This window comes from Durio zibethinus, chromosome 15 (assembly GCF_047325235.1).
Source record: "Durio zibethinus cultivar Kanyao isolate XHJ-2024 chromosome 15, ASM4732523v1, whole genome shotgun sequence".
NCBI classification, from domain to species: Eukaryota; Viridiplantae; Streptophyta; class Magnoliopsida; order Malvales; family Malvaceae; genus Durio; species Durio zibethinus.
Window position 1 is genome coordinate 22,506,256 of NC_143176.1, and position 25,741 is coordinate 22,531,996.

Consider the following 25,741-nt stretch of genomic DNA (forward strand, 5'->3'; position numbering starts at 1 on the left):
TTTTAATATGGTTTAATTAAACCTTTTATTTTTTAAATGAGTTAAGTTAAAACCGATTTACCATGAGAAATAGCGGTATAAATAGCATGTGAGAAAATAATGGAATTAACTTCTCTTGGGAAATTGCTGTTTTTAACTCTCTTTCTCACTTGGTTAGCCAATAAGCGCCTCAAGAAAAGGAGTGTGAAAATTTTAATATTTATTCTATATTTAAGAAAGATTAAAAATTAATTATAAATTTACAATTTTATAATTTCAAATAAAAAAAATTTATAAATTATATCAACAAATAATTTCTCATATGTTTATAAAATGAGCATCAATGGCATTGAAAATTCAAGCTTTGAAAATAGCTAACATTTAAACCTGTTTGTAAAATTTTAATGTGTTAAGGGTAAGAGTTATATGTATAATTCAATAATAGATTTATATATATATTAACTTTTCACTTATTTGTATTATAAAATATACCACTTATTTTTTAATTTAATTTGAAAATGTAACATCTATTACAAATCTAACACGACAAGAAAAGGCAATTAACAGTTGAAATTTATTTTAGCCAAAAAAATTGAAAATTAAAATAATTTTTATAATTGTACCATGTAACAAGATAACTGAAAAAAATGCATAACATCAAAAGAAAATTTATCAAAATTACTACTACTATTAAAACAATTAGGATAAAATCATAAAAGGATAAATGTAAACTCTTTCAACATTTTATAATAAATAAGTGAAATTATTAAATTTAAAGTGATTAATTTATTTTAAAATTGATAATTTCAAATAATAAAATAATATGATATAAAAAATAAAAAAATAATGAATAAATTTAATAAAACAAAAAATATATTTATATTAACATAAATTATAATATATAATTTTCATATAAAATATAATATAAATATATAAATTCTTAATATTTTAAATAATATAAATACACGAATAATTAAATTTTCTACTCCTATCAAAGCTACCGTACAGGAATTACTCCTCCGTAACTCCGGAAATCCCGGGATTTTTTTACCAAGCAAATTCCAAATCTGACCCGCACGTGTCATCAAAATCTCGTTTACATCAATGCCATAGATTCTTCACCGTAACTACGTGGTCCCCACATTACTTACCTTTTTTTGCTCTTTTCCATTTACCAAATTACCCTCTTCTACACCAAATCCCATCACTCGGTACGAACCTAGAACCGTCAAATCGTAAATGAATATCCTCTGTGAAAAAAAAAATTTACGTAACCGGGGTAGTAGTGGGATAACTGTCGTTGCATCCAAAATGCGTGCGATCTCATCTGCACCATGATCAAATCAAAGCCGTGTGGAGATGTGGCAAAGTAGAGTAATTGCGTAAGACGCGATGCAGAGGAGACAGTTACGGTCAAAATACACAGTACTTGGGAGAGGCAGAATAGTTCTGTTTCAGTCTCTTTCAATTTTTTTAGTGTGAGAGGGAGAGATTAAGAGAGGGAAAGGAGCATTGAATTTGACACTTCTCTCTGAAAACTCTTTGAATTTTAGGGTTTTATTGATCTCTCAAATTTCAGGTATTTATCTTTAAAGCCAATTTAGTTTTACCTTTGGCTTGGGTTTTTGTCACAATTTTGTTTTTTTAAAATTTTTTAAAGTATTTTTGATTTTTTTTTTTTTGTAATTTTTTGAGCTTTGTTCCTTGCAATGCTGCTTCTTTGGGTGGGTTTTTTTCAATGGTTTTCTTACTTTGAAGTATGATCTGGGTTTTTTCCCCCCTTTTTGTTTTTATTTTTTCCGTCAAGTTTACACCTTTTTGGCTTATATACCTGTTTTTCTCAAGCAACTTTTTTTTTTTTTTCATTTTTAAAAACTGTGACAGACTTTAGATTTTCGGCAGTGTAGAGCACTTTTTGTCACTTCAGTAGGCTTTTCTTGGCCTTGTTATTTTATTTTATTATTATTTAGTTTTTTATGGTTAAAAATTATTTTCTTTTGTCATACTTGACAGCAAACCATTTAAAAAAGCTGTGAAATTTTTGCTTCCTCTTACGAGTTTTTTGTCACTTCACTTGCTCTTCCTTTGCAATTTCAAGTCTTCACTGTTTCTTGTTGTGATAAAGGTGATTGCTTTTTGCTATTTTTGCGTTCAAACCTTTAAATGATGCCTATGTATTTGGTTAAATTTTTTAGTTTAATTTAATTACAGCTTTTTTTGCCACTCAATGTTAGCTTCATTTTTTGGATAACATTAAAATGCTGCATTAGTACCCTGGGTTCAAGCTTATATTCTTAAAGGAGGTTCATTTATTGTGTACTCTGAAGGGTTTTATTTGTGTTTTACCATTTGCGCTTATTTCTCTATTTTTACTCGTTATCTTCTGTGAACACTTGTTTTTATGCTTGCATGTTTGTTTTTTTAGCATATTGTTAGAAAAAAAAATCTCATTTTTAGATAGTATGTAGTTTTGGTGTATTGACTTTGTTCCTCTTTTTGGGTGTTTGAATGTCTATGGCTTTTCCTATATATTCCACTCTGCTAAGAGAGTAAGATCATTATGCTATTATTTGGTTCATTGAGCTCCCTGAATGTCTATGTCTATGTTTCTCTTAAATGAATTGGACATATGATTGTTGATTTCTCTTACAATATTTAAAGTAAAACAAATATGATTTTATCATGGGGATACATATGGATAAAAACTATCTACTTGAATAGGTGAAATAAATACTAAATGCTATAGATGGATTAGTTTTAGGATTGTGATATGTCAAGAGTAATTGCTTCTCTTTTTCTCTCTTTTTTTAATAATAACTCATTTGTTAACTTAAAAATAGGAATTATCATTTTCTGCATGGAAATGGTTATATCGATGCTATGACGTACTTTTCGGAGTTTGTGTTGTTGCTAATCTTACATGCTTGCTAGTTTTCTTCTTCATGTAATATGTGGTCTTCTTCTTGGTTAGGATATGGACTCGTTTGAGCCAGATGGAAATGGGGCAGCACAAGACTTGTTGCATCCTCCCCTGCCTGTGCCTCCAGATGTGAAACCAATCAAAGCAGAATTTGAACCTGCAAAGAAGAAGGTTGCAATAGTCCCAATGGCCAGGCATGGTCTTGGATCTAAAGGGCCGAAGATATCTATTCTCACCAATCACTTCAAAGTGAATGTTGGAAATGTTGATGGACACTTCTTCCATTACAGTGTATGTAATTTGATTCCTTGGCTCCATTTTTTTTTTTTTTAATTTGATATTTGGTAAACACTACTTGTTTATGCAAGTTTCTTCTTTTGCTATTGGTTCAACAGGTTTCACTTTCTTATGAAGATGGCCGCCCGGTTGATGGCAAGGGTGTTGGAAGAAAAGTGATTGACAGGGTGCATGAGACCTACCGCAGTGAGCTGGCTGGAAAGGACTTTGCATATGATGGGGAGAAGAGTTTATTTACTGTTGGTCCTCTTCCAAATAACAAGCTTGAGTTTACTGTTGTACTTGAGGATGTTACTTCTAACCGGTAGACATGCACTTTAGATTGATTTTTAGTATATATATTGGTCTCATTCATTGTTACTTCAGCTCTAACTGTGGACCTTTTTATGTGTGGAAACAACGGGAATGCAAGCCCTGATGGCCATGATAGCCCAAATGAGCATGACAGGAAGAGATTAAGACGGCCGTATCAGTCAAAGACGTTTAAAGTGGAGATTAGCTTTGCCGCAAAGATTCCCATGCAAGCCATTCAAAATGCTCTGCGTGGACAGGAATCTGAAAACTCACAAGAGGCCCTAAGGGTGTTGGATATTATTTTACGGCAGCATGCTGCAAAACAGTTAAATTATGTGTCTGCATATTTTTTTTCTCCACTTTTAGGTTTTGGTCCGGGATATTTTATTTACTCTGACATTACCTTGAATTTCATAGGGGATGCCTACTTGTTCGCCAGTCTTTCTTCCAAAATAATCCAAACAATTTTACAGACATTGGAGGTGGTGTCCTAGGCTGCAGGGGTTTCCATTCGAGTTTCAGAACCACTCAAGGAGGGCTTTCACTGAATATTGGTTGGAATCTTATCTCTCAGCTCTTATGCATTTGTACGCTTTCTATTATTTCTTTAATACTCTTTTTCTTTCAATTTCAGATGTATCAACTACTTTGATAATCCGACCTGGTCCGGTAGTGGATTTTTTACTTGCCAATCAGAATGTGAGAGAGCCTGGTTCCCTGGACTGGAACAAGGTAATCAATAACTGCTTCCTTTGCCTAGTGAATTTGAGTTCCCTTGCATCAATTATTAAACTGTTATTGCTTGATTCCCTGAATAGGCTAAACGACTGCTTAAGAATCTGAGGATAAAGGTCAGTCCATCCAATCAGGAGTACAAGATTACTGGATTGAGCGACCAATTCTGCAAAGATCAGTTGTATTGTTTCCTTGATTTGACAACAGTGCTTTATCTTTGATTTTTTGCTAAATTGGCTATTATTTTTCTTTGAGCTTATCCTGCTAGCATTTTTTTTTTGTAATGCTTCAGTTTCAAGTAATTATTTGTTTATTTGATGTGTACTTTTGTCCTTGATGTAGGTTTTCATTGAAGCAGAAAAGTATGAAGAATGAGAATGGTGAAGCTGAGACTCTGGAGATTACTGTTTATGACTATTTTGTCAACCATCGTAACATACAGTTGCGTTATTCTGCTAAGATGCCATGCATTAATGTTGGCAAGCCAAAGCGGCCAACATATATTCCTATGGAGGTGAATTGATGCACTTTGGTTATGTTTTTCTAAATGATATATGTTTAGCCTCTAATTCTTGTCTATGGTTTGTTGTGCCCCTGTTGCAATACCATAGCTCTGTTCTTTGGTGTCCTTGCAACGTTACACAAAAGCACTATCCACTTTCCAAAGAGCTTCACTGGTTGAAAAATCAAGGCAGAAGCCTCAAGAAAGAATGAGTGTCTTGTCTAATGTAGGTCGTTTCTCTAAGCTTTTGACTCACATCATTTCATTTGTACCATAACTTATGTGTCATGACCATTTCAATTTTTTGTGCAGGCTTTACAGAGCAGTAATTATGGTGCTGAACCAATGCTGCGTTCATGTGGTGTTTCTATCAGCTCTAATTTCACCCAAGTGGAAGGTCGAGTTCTGCCAACTCCACGGGTAGATGAATGATATTTTTCTTTCAGAAATTTTGTTTGTTTCCCTGATATATTGAACATTTATGTTGGTTGTTGAGGGTTATTCTAATGGTCTTTCTTTTAGATCCACATTCTAAGTAAGTTATCTTTTGATGACAGTTAAAAGTGGGCAATGGTGAAGATTTCTTTCCACGAAATGGGCGATGGAATTTTAACAATAAGGTCTTTGCTCTCTTTGCTTTTTCATCCATCTGTTACATACGTTTCAACTCTTGTTTGTCAATAGTTCAGTATATGCTTTCATAGAAATTAGTGGAGCCGGCTAGGATTGAGCGATGGGCTGTTGTAAACTTCTCGACACGTTGTGATATAAATAGCCTTGTGCGGGATCTGATTAGATGTGGAGAAATGAAAGGGATTGTAAGTTTGGCATCCAATTTTTGTTTTGGTTGTAAGGTTTTTGTTAGTTAGCATATACAAAATTATAGAATTCAACTTGTTGACTTAAGCTCTTTTCCATTTCTCTCTTTTAGCATATAGATCCTCCATTTGACGTGTTTGAAGAGAGGAATCAAAACAGACGTTCCCCTCCTTTGGCTAGAGTGGAGAACATGTTCGAGGAGATCCAATCTAAACTTCCTGGAGCTCCACAATTCCTTCTTTGTCTGCTGCCTGACAGGAAAAATTCTGATCTTTATGGTGTGCACAATTTCATCTGTTCATGCATTGGCTATGCATATTTTCTTGAATTTTTTTCTTACATATAAATTTCATTGAATTTTCTAAGGTCCTTGGAAGCGAAAGAATCTTGCTGAGTTTGGCATTGTTACTCAGTGCATGGCTCCAACTAGGGTCAATGATCAGTACCTTACAAATGTGCTTCTCAAGATCAATGCAAAGGTCTGCTCCTATGAAATGTGTTCTTTTTTGCTTTAACCTGTTCCCATGATTGCATTTCTAATCTTCAGTAGTTAAATTAGTAGGGTTATTGTTCTCTTTGTAATTAAACCTGCTAATATCATAACCTGCTCACAGCTTGGAGGTTTGAATTCAATGTTAGCAATTGAACGGACTCCTTCAATCCCTATTGTTTCAAAGGTTCCAACTATGATCCTTGGCATGGATGTGTCACATGGCTCTCCTGGGCAGTCTGATGTCCCGTCAATTGCTGCGGTAGGGATGATCTTATTCCTTATCATTGGTTTTTTTTTTTGTTTTTTTCCTTTTCGAGTTTCCATCAATTCCAAGTAGTTTGTAATGGCATTTATGGAGATGTGATTCAATAGTCTGTCTGTACTCTGTCTGTACCTTGTTAAATAATTATTGCCTCCAACGAATTTTCTTGAGCTGTACTTCAAATTTTGAGAGTTTCTTTATTGTGTTGAATTTGTAGGTGGTCAGCTCCAGGCAGTGGCCTTTGATTTCCCGCTATAGGGCATCTGTGCGTACACAGTCACCTAAGCTTGAAATGATAGATTCACTATTCAAACGAGTGTCTGACAAAGAGGATGAAGGTATCATGAGGTGCGTTTCAATCATTATTTGACTAAACAAGGGACAAGTATTGGCAAAAAAAAAAAAAATAAAGACTAGTGTTTTTGTTGAAAATTTATTTGTTATATCCTTTTCCTTTCTCTCTTCTTATTTGGTATGCCAAGGGGGGTGGGTATGGGGCTGCTTTAGTAAGAAAGTTGTTTGATATGTTATTATGCTGGTAATGATTTATATCTATAGGATTGTAACTTTTGGGTCTAGTAACGTTTATAGTTTGTGTAACCTAACCTTACATTTTCTTTGATCTCAGGGAGGTACTCTTGGACTTTTATACAAGTTCAGGAAAGAGAAAGCCTGATCAAATCATCATATTCAGGCTTCTTTTCATTTTGCATTTTGCTGTTTCTTATGTTCAATCTGTATAATAAAATAAAAATATTCTAATTCATACATAGATGGAAGAGTACATTTTTTGGGTACTTGTGAATACTGTGGAAAAACTAAGAATAAATCAGTGTGGAAACTGAATGTATATTGAAAAACTGCTCATATATAATTATACAAGAACCTTAGGTTTATATACAACTAACTAGGGGTTAAACTAGGAAACTAAATCTTCCTAAAAAACTAATCCTATAATTGAGGGATTGTCTATCCTAATTTTTTGTCCTTAATTCTAAGGATACAAATACTTAATTCTAGAGATACAAATATAAATATACAGATTACAAGATTACAACCAGCTGTAAATAAGTGTTTTCCCACACTCCCCCTCAAGCTTGTGAATAAGTGTTTTTCATTCCCAGTTTGGAAATAATTTCTTGAAATGTTGCACTGCTGAGACCTTTAGTCAATACATCAGCAAGTTAACCCTTGGTTGATACATAAGGTGTACAAATCAACCTATTGTCTAGTTTCTCCTTTATAAAATGCCGGTCTACTTCAATTTGTTTTGTTCTGTCATGTTGCACAGGATTGTGTGCAATGCTTATTGCAGACTTGTTATCATAGTAGAGTCTCATTGGTGCATCCCACTTGATCTTCAAGTCTTCTAAGATAATCTTTAACCATAGTAGTTCACAAATTCCTTGAGCCATTGCTTTGAACTCCGCTTCAGCACTTGATCTTGCCACCACATTCTGTTTTTTATTCCTCCAAGTCACAAGATTACCACCTAAGAAAGTGCAGTAGCCTGAGGTGGATCTTCTATCAGTGATTGAACTTGCATAATCAGCATCTGTATAGGCTTTTAGAACTAGCCCCGAATTTCTTTTGAATAAGATATCTCTTCCAGGATTGGCCTTCAAATAGTGCAATATACAGTAGACAGCCTGTAAGTGCACTTCTTTAGGACTATGCATAAATTGATTTACCACACTCACAACATATGCTATATCAGGTCTAGTATGTGAGAGATAAATAAGTCTTCCAACTAATCTTTGGTACATCTCTCTATTTACAGCAGCATCTTCATTAGCTTCTCCAATTTTGTGATTAGAATCTATAGGGGTATTTGTAAGTTTACATGTGAGCTTTCCAGTTCCCTTCAAAAGATCTATCACATATTTTTGTTGTGAGATGAAGATACCATGCCGTGAGTGAGCTACTTCAATTCCTAGGAAGTACTTCAATCTCCCTAGCTCTTTTATCTTAAATTTTCTAGCCAAACACTGTTTTAGAGATTTTCTTTCTTTTTCATCATCTCCAGTTACAATTATATCATCAACATACATTAATAGAACTGTGACTCTCCCTGAATTAGAGTGCTTGATAAACAATGTGTGATCTCCTTGACTCTGTTTATATCCCATTGCTAGCATTACTTTGGCAAATCTCCCGAACCAAGCCCTAGGAGACTGTTTAAGGCCATATAAAGCCTTTTTCAGCCTGTATACTTTGTTTGCTTCTAGATGACCTCCAAATCCCGGTGGAATTTTCATATATATTTCTTCTTCCAAATAGCCATGTAGAAAAGCATTCTTTACATCAAATTGTTGAAGCTGCCAATTGTAATTTGCAGCCAATGATAACAAAATCCTAACTGTATTCATCTTGGCAACTGGAGCAAAGGTTTCCTGATAATCCACTCCATAGGTTTGAGTGTAGACCTTAGCCACTAACCTGGCTTTATACCTTTCAACAGTACCATCTGCCTTGTATTTTACAGTGAAAACCCATTTACACCCCACTGAATTTTTTTCTTTAAGCAACTTTACCAGTTCTTATGTCTGATTTTTCTCTAAACCCTCCATTTCTATTTTCATGGCTTGCCTCCATTTTTCACGGATAATGCCTCGGATAATGTAGTTGGAACAGAAATAGTGTTTAAGCTCACAAGAAAATTTTTGTAGGATGGTGAGAATTTTTCAAATGATACAAAATTAGAGATTGGGTATAGTAGATGCTTAGTACATTCTCTGGTTCTTTTCCTAATGGCAATAGACAGATCATAATTACTAGTTATAGTTTTAGGAGATTCATGCTCATTTTGAGAAACAGACTTAAAAACTGTAGTCACTTCATTTCCAGAGTTAGGATCAGGTTCTTGGACTGGCATTGGTTTAGGATCTGGAACTTTCCTTCTTGAGTACACCCGTAATTCTTTCATAGAATCAAGAACAATATTATCCTTTGTCATATCTTTTGTATTTGGAATGGGTTCAGACTCGAATTCAGTGTTTGACTTGGGCTCAGCAGAAATAGGTTTCGACTCAGAAGAATTAATGGGTATAAATGTTGAAGAAGGGGACAAATCAAGCAAAAAGAAGTCTTTATCCTTATCTTCCATGAATGAAGTCTCCCTCTGAAGATAAAGTTGAGTAAAAAATGGTTTACTTTATTCAAAAGTGACATTTGTAGACACATAAAATTTTTTGATAGGAGGATGATAACACTTTTATCCTTTTTGAGTTGAAGAATACCCCACAAAAATACACTTAATCGCTCTTGGATCCAACTTTCCCCTGTTATGATTGTGAACATGAACAAATGATGTACAACCAAATATTCTAAGTGTGAGATTGTTTGTAGTATTAAGGTTGGGATAAAATTGTGAGAGTAGTTCCATAGGAGTTTTAAATCCCAAAACCCTTGAAGGTAACCTATTTATAATGTGTGTGGGAATGAGAATAGCTTCCTCCTAATAAGATTTAGGTACATTTACTTGAAAAAGAAAGGCTCGGGTTGTGGCTAGTAAATGGCTGTTTTTCCTCTCTGCCACTCAATTCTGCTGTGGAGTATTAACACAAGATGACTCAGGGATAATCCCCTCATTTTGGAATAGGTGGATAGACTTTGGTTGAAGTAGTCTCTTGCATTATCAGACCTAAATCTCTTGATTCTCACTCCAAATTGATTTTGGATCATGTTTTGGAAGCTTAAAAACACCCTATTCACATTTGATTTGGATTTTAAGTAAAAAAAACCCAAGAGAGCCTGGTACAATCCTTTATGAATGAAACAAACCATCTTGCACCAAACAAACTTGTAGAAGGACCCCAAATGTCACTATGAATCAAGTAAAAGGGAATAGAACTTCTTTTGTTACTAATTGGAAAAGACATGTTTATGCTTTGCAAGTTTGCAAACATCACAATGAAAATCTTCGACATTTAATCCTTTGAACAAAGAAGGAAACATGTTTCTCAAGGTTCCAAAAAAAGGATGTCCAAGACAAAAATGATAAAGCCAGATTTTGTCTTTATTGGAAGATTTTTCAGAAAGAAATGACAAAGGTAAACTATTCTTGATATTACTTGTGTTATTTGATGTCTCAAGATAATATAGTCCATCCTTCTCCTTAGCAAGTCCAATCATCTTCCCCGAACTCTGGTCTTGAAATTCACAATAAGCGGGATAAAAAGTCATTTTGCAATTCATATCTCTGGTAAGTTTTTGTATAGATATCAGATTAGTAGACAATCCAGGAACATGAAGAACATTTTTGAGAACAAACAAGGGATTAACTTGAATATTTTCTAATCCTGCCACTGTAATAAGTGAACCATCTGCAATCAATTTTCTTATTACTAGGACACAAGGTATATATACTAAACTTCTGTGAGGAATGTGTCATGTAGTTTGTGGCTCCAGAGTCAATGACCCAAGAACTCGTAATAGGCTTAACCGAGATATTTAATCTATGAGAACCGGAAGCTTTACCTGAACTAGAGCCCTTACCCAAGGAACATACCATAGTAGGTTTTTCAAGGATTTGCAATAAGTTTCTCAGCTTTTCAATCTCTTCCCTGTCGAACTCTCGTTGTTTTGGAGACATCTGTAGTACTCCAGTGATTTTCTCAGTTGATATTTCCTCAAATTGGGTGGTAGTGATATCTTTTTTTGAAAGGGTTCGGCAATGAAGGCCTAAAATAGAAGTCAGCAATGAAAGCTAAAAATTTTGCTTCCCAAGAAGAGCCTAAAGCTTTGATACCATGTGAAAAAATTAAGAAATAAATCAGTGTGAAAACTGAATGTATATTGAAAAACTGCTCATATATAATTATACAAGAACCTTAGGTTTATATACAACTAACTAGGGGTTAAACTAAGAAACTAAATCTTCTTAAAAAACTAATCCTATAATTAAGGGATTGTCTATCCTAATTTTTTGTCCTTAATTTTAGGGTTACAAATACTTAATTCTAGAGATATAAATATAAATATACAGATTACAAGATTACAAATTTTTTTTTCCTCGTTCTTAATTGCCATGGCTTCTTCTTTGCATTGCAAACTCTATTTTTGTTGACATCTAAGCAACGGTGTATTTATTCCCTCAAATCATCTTTTACTTGTAAAATGTGTAACCATTATTTGGGTAATATTGCATTGATCTTCAGGTATTGATTATCTGTGTGGTGTCTTCTTGCTGCTTATATATTGTACAAGTTGATGGCCTTATACTTTTAACCAACCTACCAGGTTTCTTTCTGCTTGCCATATGAAATGGTTCGGACCTTTCTCATTTTTTAGCATCTGCCATTGTCCTTATTTTCTGTTCTGGCTATGTGATTTAGGATGTTGTAATAATCCCACTAACATTTTCACATCTTTGTCACATAGTTAAGGTTCTGTGAGTATAATACCTGCTATGCAAAACTTTCTTCTATGTTAGACTGCTGTGGCCTTATACATGTCCCGTTTCTGATATCTTTCTACTGCAAATTTTATTTTATCTTCTTATGAATAATCATGTATCTTGTACGTATTTCTTGTAAGCTAGTTTGTAGTTATTGTGCTGATGATTCTGTTACATTTTATTGAGATGCTCATGCAATGTTGCTTTTTTGCTCATTGTTCTTGATTCAACTCAGGGATGGGGTTAGTGAGTCACAGTTCAATCAAGTTTTGAATGTTGAACTGGATCAAGTTATTGAGGTATGCCGTAGTGCCTTTCTATAATGGATCTGAAAGTTGTACATTTCTTTTTAAATTATTCGTGCAAAATAAAGAAGACAATAGTGATAGCGATAAAACATTGTCTTAAGATGATAGTGCTTGGGATAAAGCCCCTCTTGTTAATGTTTCTACTTCATAGGCTTGCAAGTTTCTTGATGAGAACTGGAACCCCAAGTTTGCGGTCATTGTAGCACAGAAAAACCATCATACAAAGTTTTTCCAGGAGGGATCTCCTGACAATGTACCACCAGGTGAGGCTCACTCATTATTTGTTGTGTCATTTGGTAAATCTGTTATGGTTGTCAAAATTGATCCTTTTTTTTTATTATGCAGGAACTGTGATAGACAACAAAATCTGTCATCCGAAGAACAATGACTTTTATCTTTGTGCACATGCTGGAATGATTGTAAGTATTTCCAGAATTTTGTTTGTGTTTATTAGTGACTATTGGTTTTGGAATTCTTTTGTCTCACTTGTTCAGCATAGGAATTTTTGACTGTGTTATGTTGGTTTAAATTTCTAGTAGTTTGGTTAATTTTCTTTCTGGATCTGTAGTGAATCTTTTGCATTAATGATTCCATATTTTTAGTAGTAACTTGCTTTGCTTATTGTTTTATAAATATCTACTGACATTGACATCTGAATTTAGAGAAAATTTGTTTTCGGGGGACACACGTACATGAATAAATATAGTCTCTGTTTCATACTCTATTAAATAGAGATAGAGATAGGTAGGGAAGTGGAAAGTAGTAGTTTGAAATGGTAGTTTTTCAAAGTTTTTGTGTTTGGGGTGTGGATGGGAGAGTAAATAGGGAAGTTCAATGAAATTTAATAAAATGCCAGTAATTAAAGGGAGATAAAGTTTGACACCAACACATCGAAAATACTTAATTGATCAAGATATTGCCAACTATATTGTTGTGCTTGCCTTCTCTATCCAGAATTCAATGTTTGTATTTAAAGCTATCATATATGTTTTATCGTGAAAGAAAACGCAATTGAGATTAGATTTACTCCTATGGTTGGCTTCTTTATCCAAGTTTTCCTTAATGCTTTTGCTATATCTTATGGCTGTGTATGTCTATGTATGCAAGAGCCAAAAGCTGTTAAAAAGTGAAGGTCCACAGAACCCAATTTTAGGATTAAAATGATATTTAATTTATACCATGTTAACTTTTAGTTTGTAGTTAAAAGCAGTAATATTTGTAAGTGTTAGGTCTTTCTGTGTGAGCTTTATTGTTCTTTTTCTCCTCTTAAATGTGAATCAAGGCTGACTTCTGACCTGTGGCTTCTTGTTGATATGCTGGTCATGCTCAATTGCGGATCAAAGTCTTTTTCCTTATTTATTTGATCGGCTGATTTTATTAAAATGTTTGTGCTAAATATCTTTGATAATAATTCATGACAAAAAGAATTGCTATTATTGACTTTTGATGTGTTCTAAACGTTTGTAGCCCTCCATTTGCTTATTGTAATGTTCATTTCTTTATATAATTTGTGTTTGCTATTCAGGGAACCACAAGGCCTACTCATTATCATGTTCTGTTAGATCAGATAGGGGTTTCAGCTGATGATCTGCAGGAACTTGTCCATTCTCTGTCATATGTGTAAGTATAGAATCATGTGTTGTAATTGCTTCACAAATGGATTAAGTTGTAACCACTGTTGCATTCCTTATAATCTCGGTCTATTGCAGGTATCAAAAGAGCACCACTGCTATATCAGTAGGTAAGTATTCTGGTTGAGCTGCAGCCCTCGTGTTTGTGATATGCTTTTTCTCAAATGCCATGTTAATTTGGTTAGAAGACTTGTCCTTTGACTTGTATGCTGCTCCATATAATAGTTTGTCAGTTATTTGCATGATTTCGCAATTCCATTTCTTAAAGGTGTTTGTTTCAAATCGTGCTTTGGATTGCAAAATATCACAATATCCTTTTTGTTGCAGTTGCTCCTATCTGCTATGCACATTTGGCAGCTTCACAGATGGGAACGTTTATGAAGTTTGAAGAGGCTTCGGAGACATCCTCAAGTCATGGTGGGGTAACTGCTCATGGAGCTGTTCCTGTCCCTCAGCTCCCCAGATTGAGGGAGAATGTCTGCAATTCCATGTTCTTCTGCTGAGACCTTTAAGCCATGTTTTGTCTAGGCTTTTGGATTTTTACCAACTGAAACTCTTTAAAGTATATTTTAATTTTAAAGTTTAGATGTAGGCCTATCCCAGCCTTTTCTGATGATGTGCTGTTCTCTGAATCATCATCCATTTTGATTATAACTTATAGGGTGCTAGGGCCCCTAATATATCTAAACATATCAATGGTTTGAGACTAGCTAACGTCCAGTGGCTTTTGTCTGTTTGGTTTGGATTTCATGTGATTGAAATGGTTACCTTTACTCTCTTGTTCACTCTGGCGAAAACCAGTGCATAGGTTCGGGTAGCAGCAACTTCAGCAGTTTGTACGAGGTGGATTACCGTGGTGTCTTAATTCACTTACCCAATATGAAGCAGTTCCTTCAAAATTCAGCTGAAGAGTTAGATAATAGCCAAAAAAAAAAAAAAAAACTTCGAGATTTTCGAGTGTATATGTTGAGGGAGGAGTTTGTCGGTTTTGGTAGGAAAAAAAACTTGAATAATCAGAATGGTTATGGTGATGCAGAGCTTTGATGGTAGTAGGCAAGGAATCATTTTTCAGCAGAAAAGGTGGGAAAAATCTTGGACAATGATGGCTACTCTCATCCCTTCGAAGCAGTAGCCTCGGCCGCTTATATGAAGTGATGTTCTTGATGAAGTTTTCGCCAATGCAAGTTTAGCTTGTCTTGTTAACTAGTAGAACAGTGTATAGCTGCTTGTTGAATCCGAAATCTGAACTCAACAAAATGAAATTCAGAACTGTCGATGTAACTCAACTTTAGACCAAGAATGCTAAGCTGCAGAAGTAGAGAACAATAAAAGACTTTCCAGGAAGACAAATGTTGAACAACAAAGAGAATTTACAGAGCTAATCGGTGAAGTTACATTTGGTTTCCAAGTACAAATTCCTCCAACTCTGTGTAGAATTGGCTGACTGCTCTGTGTGTTCAGAACTGTTATCATCAGCAGCACCAGACAGGCAAGTATTATCTTCAAACCTTTGATTTTCGCCATTCTTTCTCCAACCAAAACTGTCTCTCTTTTAATGGCTATTTCTTGCTAACAAGGCTAATGAGCTACCAACACATGCAATTCACATTCATATCTATAATCATAGAACTCTTTAAGAGTTTGTAGGAAGAAACTTGGTGCCTCTTATATTCACAAAATTTCCATGGTCAATAATCACCCTTACTATTGTTTTCAAACAGATACTTACGGTGAATTATGTGTGATTAGTGTTTATTCTGATTCTAGAACATCTGCTGTGGATACTAATCAAAGATTTAAAGAATGTTAGAAAACATGTGAAGAATTTAGCTGATATAGAAGAACATGGATGGGATGTTATTCCACTCTTTCTCCCACAACAGTTTGAAGTCCGTTTCAGTATGAAAATTAGAGGCTATTCCTTGATAATAAGGCTAATGAACTACTACCACTCCAGCACCTGCATTTCAGATTGATATCCCTAATGGAAGACCTTTAAGTTTCAGGTGTTATTGTAGTTAAACCATCAAAATAAATGTAAACAACTACTTATATATATATATATATATGTATATGTATATGTATATGTATATATTCCTCTAAATGTAATTCCATTTCATCTGACTAATAATAGTTTTTGGAAAGAAAATCAAGAACACCATGGTGGCCAGCAGAGGCTGAAAACTTTGGCTCCAAGAATTTGATGGAGGACTACTTTTCCCTGGAGAGGGTGCCGGAGATGGTGAGATATCTTCAACATTGCCAGCAACTTTCATTCCATGTAAGCAGAAGCCTCTGCCCGTGATGAAGTAACATCGCCTTTCTTCTTTCAGTTCAAGCACATCTCGCCCACCTCATGTTATATTTGTCATGAAAATTTTCTCATTACATTTCTATTAGCTGGTTTTGTTCACTTCCAGAACACCATAGAGGTTCTTGTCAAATCAAAATTTGCTAAACGTATTCTCACTAAATTCTTCTTCAAGTAAAAGTACTGTAAAAACACATTTTCTTATTACTGGTTAGCATTTTTCCCTTCCTACTTTTTGTAAATTTTCATGTGCTAATGGACATGATCAATGGATGTTGTGGGACAATAGTGTATCAGATTAGGATACGATTTCGGAGTTATTAAGAACTTGTTGACTTGAATGACCTGATGAAATTTATTTATTTATTAGAGATAAAATTAATTTGTAGATTGCATGACAGGTGCAAAAATATAAGGAGTTAGCCAAATCTGCTGGTTGATTCTGATAGACATCTTCTAGAAACCCATAGTTTGGTAAAAGAATCTCTGTTAGATTACCATGTTAGAAAAAAGAAAAAAAAGATTAAATGAAGGATTACTTCACGTTAACACAGGTTATTCCATGCTATCACGTCATTTTCATTTAAATTGTGTTATATGCTGTCACGACGTATCCTACGTCCATTTAAATTGTCACGTCAACATATATTAACATGAAAACATATGCTGAGATTGTATCTGTCATAGGTAATATTTGTCTAGAAAGAAAGAAAAGAGAGACCAAGAAATCTATTAAGGAGGGATGGACCTCCCATAATCTTCGTTTCATCTCAGAAAAGCTACGTTGAACATACCGAGCAGCCAATGTAAACAATTCCAGAAGTAGGCCATGGACTCAACTCAAGCTGTCTAAATACAGCTAATAGCCATTTATAATTAAAATTCCATTCATCAAGAAGTATAAGCATCAGCAAACAGACCAAAAGCAGATAGATATTGCATGTAAAAGGTCAAACATGAGATAAAGCATTAAGTGTAAGATTAAAAATTAATCTCTTATTGTTCATTTTTCACAGTTTCTACAACTTTTTTTTTTTTTTTTTTTTAATGTTTTTCAGTTTCCCTTATGTACAACAATGCCGTGGGGAAGTGAAATGAAAATGATCAAAGAAAAGCACAGGCGCCACCCACCTCTACAAGCTTGCAGGCAACTCAAGAAAAAAGGATATACCCTCGAGTCAGAAAGCCTAAGAAAATTAGGAAACAAAAATGCAAAGCCTAGGTAGTCAGCAGCCGCACAGAGGTGTAGAACCCCTCAATGTACAATGTACAAAACCATCTTTCCTTGGTATTCAAGCCAAATGATATATAGACCATGAACTCCTACTCTCTGGTCCAGTCATCAGGGTTGATCTTCAAAATTGGGATTCAAAGCCACTAGGAATGAAGGACATCACTTGTAGTTAATGGCTGTCCTCTCTTGTGCTAGTATTCCTCTCTTTGGCTCGGAAATCCTCCAAGTGCTGGTATTCTTCCCTTAGTAACCTATCCAATTCTGGATGTTTCTTTAAGGGCTCTTTCTGGTCTCTGAAGTGATGGAATGCCCTGCCAGACACGAGAATTCTAAATTTAGAGGAAGATGAAGTGGAAAGACTAGTTCGTACAGCAGCCTTAGATTTTTAGATTAATCCTTGTATTTCATATAGAGAATTCTAACAACAATCTTCTCTTTTTGGTGGTCTTGGATTGAAGAAAATGTCTAAATATGAGACAAGAAAAGATCTACCATGAAGATCATTTAGTCACCATAAACCAATATCCTAGATTTCAGATGGGTGATGTTTGTCTCTGTTCCCGGATGAGGGGAAAATATTTTGACCAAAAGAGCCTTAAATCTTAAACATGCATCTTGGCATGATAGTTTTTTCCTTTCAGAAAATTTTAAGGAATCCACTTTCTTAAGCTTTTAATAACAAATAATGCAAAATAGATTCAGAACAACTCTATATTTGTTGCTTACAGGTGTATAGTTTCCTTCTTAATTGTGCTAGGTGCAAACTATCAGCAGCAATTTCCACTATCTGTTGTTTTCCTTTCTCTTTGGATATATGACTTCATAAGTTTTTGGAGAACTATATTAAAGGATTTCAAGTATAATCCCTGAAACCAAATTTATTAAATATAATTAATCCTAATTTTCTTTCGTCTCAAGATTCAAGAGTCTTTATTTCCATATATCTATCTGCATATCAGTCATCACTTAGTTTATATCAATGTTGTTTTCCTTCAATAAAAGTTAATTCTACACAGAAAATAATAAACTAAAAAATTAATAATGATAAACATAAGCATGCAGTGCCCATTCTGAAAGCAGCCAATTAAATGTTCCATGATAATAGAGGAAAAAGGAAATTACCAGTATTTTTCAAGGCCATAAAGATTGCGTCTATGATAGAAATCAAGGGTAAGTTGCTCAAAATCCTTATAAAGATCATCTCGATATTTCTTCTCTAAGCCATAACTGAAAAAGGAAGAACTTAATTAATATATACATAGATAAGAAATAAGATGCAAAACCTTCTGTCTACTAAGGAGAAAATAGTTTGCTATAAATGAAACAAACTTGTAAGGGTTGAAACAAAAGCAGAGTAAAAACTTCAGAGGTCATTCAAAGAGACATAAAAGCATGCATAATAATCAATGTTACCTATAAAACCTGAAAAGGCACTCTATCCCATAATTGTAATTAGCAGATGCATCTTCAAGAGCGAGTTTTCGGAACTCATTATACATAGAAGGGACAAACATGTCCCTAAGGAAATATGACCAAAACCTGTACAGTGAATTCATTTCCTGCATGCAAAACCAAGCGACACCATAAAAAAAAAGTTTCATTTCTGTACATCTAGAGAAATGCATGAGAAGGAAACTTAAGATATTGAAAAAATGCAAAAGCTCAGGTGCCGTAGACTGGATGGGTCTATAAATGCAATAAAAATGAAGAAATATGCATAAACATATATGAAGGAAAAGGAAGACCATTCAGTTTTTTAAACTACAAACAGTGATCTAAGAGGACAAAACAAAATGACAGTACCAAATTCAGGGCTTCATCCTCCATTCAGGCACGCTGTATTCAATTTTCTTCCATTACAAATGGTCATAATAAGGAGGTAAAAAAATGAAAACATACCAGACAACCCAGTTTTTGTGACTGAGACAACTGATTACCAATATGAAACAAAGAGAAATTTCAACAAGAAGTATAAGAGTAAATATTTTGAGTAGAAGTTACTTAGAAATGTTAATTATTTAAACAATAGAAATTGTGCAATAGTTGTTCTTTCATTTCATGTAAAACAGTTAATTAAGAGCTTAGAAAGTTCAGATATATAGTCCACCTCACTGCAACCAATTCCCAACTTCTTCCTGTCATGCAGGCAGCGCTTGTGAAACTTTAGGTACCTGAATGTAACAACAACTGAATTAGCCAACTTTTCTTTGCAAGAGCTCTTTCTCTCTTTGGTACAACAAAAATCTCACATAGTCATGATATTATATGTGGAACTGTGCAAAAGTATACACAAATACATACATATATTAGAGAAAAAATCCACCATCCCTTACTTCTGTTGCTTAAAACCATTTTCTTCTAACAGCTGATGACTTGGATGCTGGAAAGGTGGAAATGACTTTGGCAAGGAACCTACTGGTGGACTGCTAGAAAGAGTTCCACGAGGTGAACAGCTCAACTTTGAAGGCGGCCTGGGGCTGTAAAAAATTGAAAATTAGACATCCATTAGCTCAGGAAGACCTAAAAGTCTACTCAAATAAGTTAGGTTTCATTAATATTTGAAACCCGTAGTAACCCATATCCTTGCACTCAAAAGCAAGAAAGAGCAAGCCAAAAGAAGTGCAGTTAGTCATGATATTTAAAATGAAGAAATGGTCACTTGGAGCTAACCCATGACTATCTGGAGGAGTAGAACCAAAGAAATACCCAACCGAATTACTTGGTGGACTTTCTGATATTATTGCAATTGAATTACGACTAGTTCCATGATTCTTTAAGTTGCCGGAGAAAAATCTCTGCTTATGGAATGACTGTTGCTTGGATAAACCTTTATTTTGCTTCCTTCGGGAACTTGTTCCTCCAGACTCTTCAAGACTACTATTCCCAGCAGCATTTTCACCTGTCTTCATATTTGATACTCCTACACCCCTTGGAGACCTTGGATTTCCATCTCTATTCTCATAAAAAGAGTTATTCTTTCTACGACTAAATCGTTTAGTTTCCAGCTGCTGCTTGTAATGATCATGTTCAAAGAATTTGATTAAAGAAAAATAAACACAAAAGGGAGAAATTTATAAATATGTGCCATAACAGTAAAGAAAATAAATACGAAAAGCTAGTGCCTCAACTTGTTCAAAGAAGTAAAGACCATCACTTATCACAGCAGCATGCTCACTTGATATGGACTTTGAATCTTTCACACCAGCTTTTGATCCTTCGCCTATCCCACTATTCTGCACATCAGAAGAAAGGAGCACATGTCATCAAAAGGATAACAAAACATTTGACTGTCCAATATGAGCAAAATATGATCCAAACAAAATGCATGCTCACGGGCATACCAAAAAAATAAAAGAAAGAACATAGCAGTCTCAATTAAGTACTAAGAAAATTGGAAGAAATTGGGAGAAAGGAGATGCAAGCGAAGAGGAGTGGAGTAGAATGTCCCCTCTTAAAGTCCCTACATCCTAAATTATTGATGACGTGAAAAAAATGGTTATCTCTCAATTTGCATTTGAGAAAGAACACTGCCCCTCTTGAATCAAGTTTACAATGCTCCAACTTCATAAAATGGAAGCATTACATTATTCATGTACATGTTCATAAAAGCAATGCCTGTGAAATAACCGATTTAGATGGGGTCATTGTTACTATAAATATTCTTTTTGAATTGTATTTCATTGATTTCAATGTAAAATCTGACATTCTTATCATTTTCTCTTGAATCAAAGAATCAATACGATACCATTGAAATGTCATGATATCAAACCAACTATCATAAATTGCTAAGTAAACACATAAACTTAGAAGATTCAATGAGGGTCTTACAATGTTCCATTCTTTAAACATTGAATATAACAATAACAAGACCAAAAAAGAATTCATACAAAGTGGTACCAGATTACCTGGGTAACAATCACAAGTCTCTGAACATCCTGATCATTGACAACCATATCATCATCTTCATCATCCATTCTGAACAAAAATGCCATTCAGATATTCAAGGGAACATTATTAACATCTAGAAGAGTTTAAATATGCCTTTATACAGAAATTAGAAATTTCCCTAGCTCAACAATAAATGAGATGTTGAGCCAATTAAATACAAACACAATCTAGTACCTGTTAAGTGTTGAAAGAGTTTTTATTGATTTTTGCTCAAGCTCTAGCTCTTCATCAAGCATAAATGTGTGTGTGAAATCATTTGACAGGTCAGCAACATTTTTTATTGTTACATCTGACAATATTTCTACACTTTGAGTTCTGTGGTCAGTAAAACTTGTAGGCTCAACTCCATGTGACTGATCTGCATCTGAGAATTTAATGTGGGAATCAGCAATTAATTTTGTCTTCAGTCACCATTTCTACCAGTAAATGCATGTTTCTTACCGTTTAATAGAACTGGCACAGATGCATGTTTGCTGTTACTTTTACGTGTTACTTCTGCAGGATTGCCCTCAGGTGATACATGCTCCAAGCTCCCACTATCCAACGGAAAATTATCATTTTCTTCAGAGTTGTCCCTTGCATTAACTTCATTCACTTCACTGTTCTCACAGGAATTGATAACATTCTCTACAATTTGATTCTCAGTAGCCTGAGCTTCTGATGACAATGTTGTCTTTGAACCAGCTGGAATCCACTTGGACCACGTATCACACCTCCGTATCTTGTCACCCTGCAATATCAATTACCAAATAAAGACAAGGGCATCAAAGCAAAGAACCGCATCAGGAGGCACTATCCCTTGCCAACATACCCCACAACAATTACAGATTGTCAACATGAGTCTACCCCCAAACCAAAGAAAGCTGCCCTCTCAAATTTATTTTATACACATGACAGAACACATGTCAAATAACAAATTTATTTTATACACACCAATAGTTCATAATTATAGCTCCCTAGCAACTACATTAACATTTGTTAATTGACAAAAGAAATTTATGATAATTTATGAAAAATATAGATTATATAAAATACCTGGATTAAGAAAAAAGTTATTATTTTACTTGCACCATAAATTATCTTTCAGTTTTTTGAAAGAAGAGAATTGTTGAAATGAAACTCTTTGGTCAAAACTATTATGATTTTGGTAAAATGGGTAAATTAAAGCCAGTCATGTGGAAAAGATAAAAATAGATTGATTCTATTCTCAAAATTAAACATCAGGCTCAATCAGCTTGCATACATTAAGAATCACATTTCAAAAACAGTAACACCCAAAAGAGAGAAAAGTCTAACCTGCACTTCGATAGTACTAGAACTCAGCAGCGCATTGAGGATAAATTGTATGTCTGTACTCATTCTCTTAACCTGTGACTCAGAATGTTAAAACCATGCAAAAGCTTTAAAAGCAAATAGTTTTCAAGCTATGGAACAAGGAAGACGTTACAAAAGATTTAATTGAATCGGTTAATGTTGCAGCAAACACGAATACAACAGCAAACTCCTACAAGCACAAAATACAGCAGCAGCAAATAATCGGTGCTATACTAATATAAGCATTAAGAGGTAGTGTGTTAAACATACCCTTTTAAAGTCCGCAATTGCGGAGATTGGAACCAATCCTTGATCATCCATCAAGGAAATCAGGTAATGGTCGTTTTGAAGATTTTCATCGCTGCAAAAAAAAAAGGGGTCAACAAGTAATACAAACATACACACACACACACACACACACATTATATCATTGAAAAAACAAATAAATTTATGGCATTTGATATGAGGTTGTAGGTTGACAAAGTCTGAAGTGTATAAACCACACCATCAGTTTTTGGTAAGAACTCTAGTTCTTCAATGGCTCCACAAATAACGTGTACACAAGCACTAAGAAACATAAATACATAAGGAATGCATCAACTATTTTCACCAGCAAAGTGACAAATCCAAATACCCAAAAATGACACTGGTATTGGCATCTATAGTCTGGGAAGGGATATAATTTAGCAACAATTCTAGATAATGGCACCAAGCTATTACAAAGAAAACAAAAACAAACCATACAGACAAAAAAATTAATAAATAAATAAAAGGAGACAAAGAGAGTCCTTTCCTTACCTGAAATAATACTCAATTTGTTTCACTATATTGGCCCTCAAAGTTACTGTCTCTGGAGAGAACATGGCGGTCCCAGGATTTATATGGTATGGAACAAAGCGTGGAGGATGAGGTCCCCTTACGGAGCCTGGGGAAGCAATAGGCACATAGCATACAGCTCCTAGAAAGTAGAAATCAATCATTTTAAAGAGAATTCATTTTAGGAAATGCAAAATATAAATCAAGCGCTCAAACAACAGCAAAAGGAAGAATCACCTAAGTGGCTCAAAAGCAGGCCTTAGAAAAGGATTGTTAATTGTCAAGGAAGCTTAACAAGTAATAAAACATGTTGTGTTTTAAATGAAGGCACTTTTTCATGGGGATTGTGTTATTACCGGGGAAACTTGGACCAACCATAAACCCTGGAGCTGGACCAAAGAACGGAGGTCTAGCAAAAGGTCTTGGTCCGATACCCTGCTGCATTGGAATGGGTTCCCTAGAATTAAATGCCTGTTGATGATTCCAGCCAGGATTCAAATGGCTACCGGGTTCTTGCATGTGGGGTCTTCTATTAGAGAAGTTGGTAGGATATGCATTGGGATTTCCTCGGGAAGGAGGCTGCATATTTCTGCAGGCATCAATACCTTGAACTGGGGGACCAAAGGCTTGCATTGTTGTCTCAGATCCAGATTTTACCAACTGAGGTTCAATACCAGGAAAAGGTCCAGGGACAGACTGGTAAGCATACCCAGGAACTGCAAAGTGCGGTGGAGGTACCATAGCATGAAAAACAGGTGGCATTGGTGGTTGATAATAAGATAAGGGTACAGGAAAACGAGGCCCATTATTAGGGTTGCGCTTAGAGCCTGACTTCTGATAACGTGCTGATGAATGCTTATGAGAAGCATTGGAGTTTCCAGAAACATTTGAATTCTGCTGCCCAGCTGCTCCCTGGAAGAACCAAAAGCTACACTGAGATAAACATTTATTCATTTTTTCTTTCTTAATTGCTGGAGAAAAAAAAAAAAAAGAAACGTATACCAACAGCCAAATAAATCATGCCCCATCTTAATATGACGACCCAGAATAGAATCATACACGGCAAATGCACCGAGAAGGAAACATAGACAACCAGACTCCCTAAGAGTCAGAGATGGTTAAATGATGTGGGATTTCTTCATAGAGAAATTATTTTCCATAATGGTTCATTAAAAAATTTTCATCTGAGATTATATTTCAATTCTTCCAGTTATTTGGAAACAACTCAACTTGCATCTTTTTAACATGTCCGAGAGGGGGAGGAAAAAAGGGGGAGGGTCATGAAAGTGATGTCATTGGTCATAGCTTAGTCTCTCAGATTTTTAATTGGCATAAAATGATCAAAGAACATTAAGAAACCAGAAATGTAACAGACCATGGGTTCTCAGCATATTGTTGAGAGAAATAAAACCATTGCTTGTGAGATGAACAAGTAATATTCAAATCAAGTTTATATATAAAAAAAGGCTAAAAACTGGTCTTTCAAGTTGTCCATTTGAAATGATTTTTAGCAAAACCACATTACAACTTATAATTAGACTTTGTCCCACATAGTTTACCAAAATCAACTCAAATTACACCCAAACATTTTCAATTTTATCCAAATTTTACACTTATAAAAGTGATTGATCAAAAATTAAAGAAAAACCCAATACCAAAAATGGCAATGAGTACTAACCTGCTCTACTGATGGAGCTGGAGCAGACCCATCAGCAGCAGCCTGAGGATTGTCGGGTGTTTGTTGGGTTCCACCAAGATCAGGCCAAGATTGGGTCCCCATAACAGGAGCGTCAGCCGCTTTCTCACCATCATTCACCGAAGTCTTCCATGGTGACATGACCTCCTTGTGATCATCCCCTGCCTCATTCTCAGCCATCACCATAATCCCCACCACCACCCACCAGCAACCAAAAAATTCAACAAATCAAAAACAACCCAGAATAAAGAACCAAAACCCAGTTAAAAAATCACCTCAAAATTCAATTCGTGATAACAAAATGAAAAGGGCTCTTTTATTCAGTAAATGAATTTGGGGTTTCAATATCAGGGTCTTAGTGGGTTTTAAGAGTGAAGTGAAGTGAAGTTGGTTGACAGAGCGTTGGGAACTTTGAGAAAGATTGGCAGTTGCAGACAGAGGCCAATGAAGTTTGCAAAAGTGGGCTAAAGCCAGCGAAAAGGCGTATTTGCCTGCGTTAGTTTTGCTTCTTTTACATCAAGGGAGACAGAAAGAACTATTGTAAGGGCAATTTTTTACTATTTCCAGGTAGTAAATATAAATAAATGCGCAATGAACACGAGAAACTAAGAGGGGTAGGAGTGGAAGTAGGAAAGACGTGGTTTGGAAAGAGTGGTTTTCGAGGATGGGTTCGTGAGTTGGATCTGTCACGTCAAAAACCCTAGATTAGAAGTTTCTTAATCGGGCCGGATCCACCTTCTTATAATAAGCCTGTCCATACTCATAAATGGCCCAAATTTTTAAA

At 35.0% G+C, this 25,741-nt stretch overlaps 2 protein-coding genes across 10 annotated transcripts; one reads left to right on the forward strand and one right to left on the reverse strand.

Annotated features, from left to right (window-relative positions):
- Positions 1-1,251: 1,251 nt before the first annotated feature.
- LOC111301450 (protein argonaute 4-like) lies at positions 1,252-14,347 on the forward strand. 4 transcript variants are annotated; one of them, XM_089744884.1, is made up of 24 exons: positions 1,425-1,558; positions 1,993-2,104; positions 2,951-3,190; positions 3,295-3,500; positions 3,609-3,815; positions 3,908-4,044; positions 4,125-4,222; positions 4,309-4,406; positions 4,568-4,739; positions 4,837-4,953; positions 5,040-5,147; positions 5,285-5,347; positions 5,432-5,545; positions 5,659-5,824; positions 5,913-6,025; positions 6,161-6,298; positions 6,519-6,649; positions 6,930-6,995; positions 11,935-11,998; positions 12,159-12,270; positions 12,353-12,426; positions 13,533-13,627; positions 13,717-13,748; positions 13,966-14,347. In XM_089744884.1, exons 3-24 carry the CDS (start codon positions 2,954-2,956, stop codon positions 14,139-14,141), a joined length of 2,724 nt encoding a protein of 907 aa, XP_089601010.1. In that variant the 5' UTR covers positions 1,425-1,558; positions 1,993-2,104; positions 2,951-2,953; the 3' UTR covers positions 14,142-14,347. The 4 variants fall into 4 exon arrangements, with proteins under 4 accessions (XP_089601012.1, XP_022752832.1, XP_089601011.1 ...); XM_089744886.1 differs by lacking the exon at positions 6,930-6,995 and having other exon boundaries at positions 1,252-1,558; XM_022897097.2 differs by lacking the exon at positions 1,993-2,104 and having other exon boundaries at positions 1,252-1,558.
- Positions 14,348-16,925: 2,578 nt separating this feature from the next.
- LOC111301452 (la-related protein 1A) lies at positions 16,926-25,440 on the reverse strand. Of its 6 annotated transcripts, none has more exons than XM_089744882.1 (16): positions 24,940-25,440; positions 23,618-24,173; positions 23,244-23,403; positions 22,716-22,806; positions 22,579-22,635; positions 22,428-22,499; positions 21,573-21,861; positions 21,306-21,495; positions 21,089-21,158; positions 20,312-20,416; positions 19,854-20,191; positions 19,517-19,660; positions 19,291-19,354; positions 18,597-18,742; positions 18,306-18,410; positions 16,926-17,494 (listed from the first exon to the last, which is right to left on the reverse strand). In XM_089744882.1, the coding sequence occupies exons 1-16, from the start codon at positions 25,141-25,143 to the stop codon at positions 17,353-17,355; spliced, it is 2,733 nt and encodes a 910-aa protein (XP_089601008.1). In that variant the 5' UTR covers positions 25,144-25,440; the 3' UTR covers positions 16,926-17,352. The 6 variants fall into 6 exon arrangements, 5 of the variants coding, with proteins under 5 accessions (XP_089601008.1, XP_089601007.1, XP_089601006.1 ...); XM_089744881.1 differs by having other exon boundaries at positions 19,854-20,188; positions 23,618-24,194; positions 24,940-25,294; XM_089744880.1 differs by having other exon boundaries at positions 23,618-24,194; positions 24,940-25,294.
- Positions 25,441-25,741: the final 301 nt, after the last annotated feature.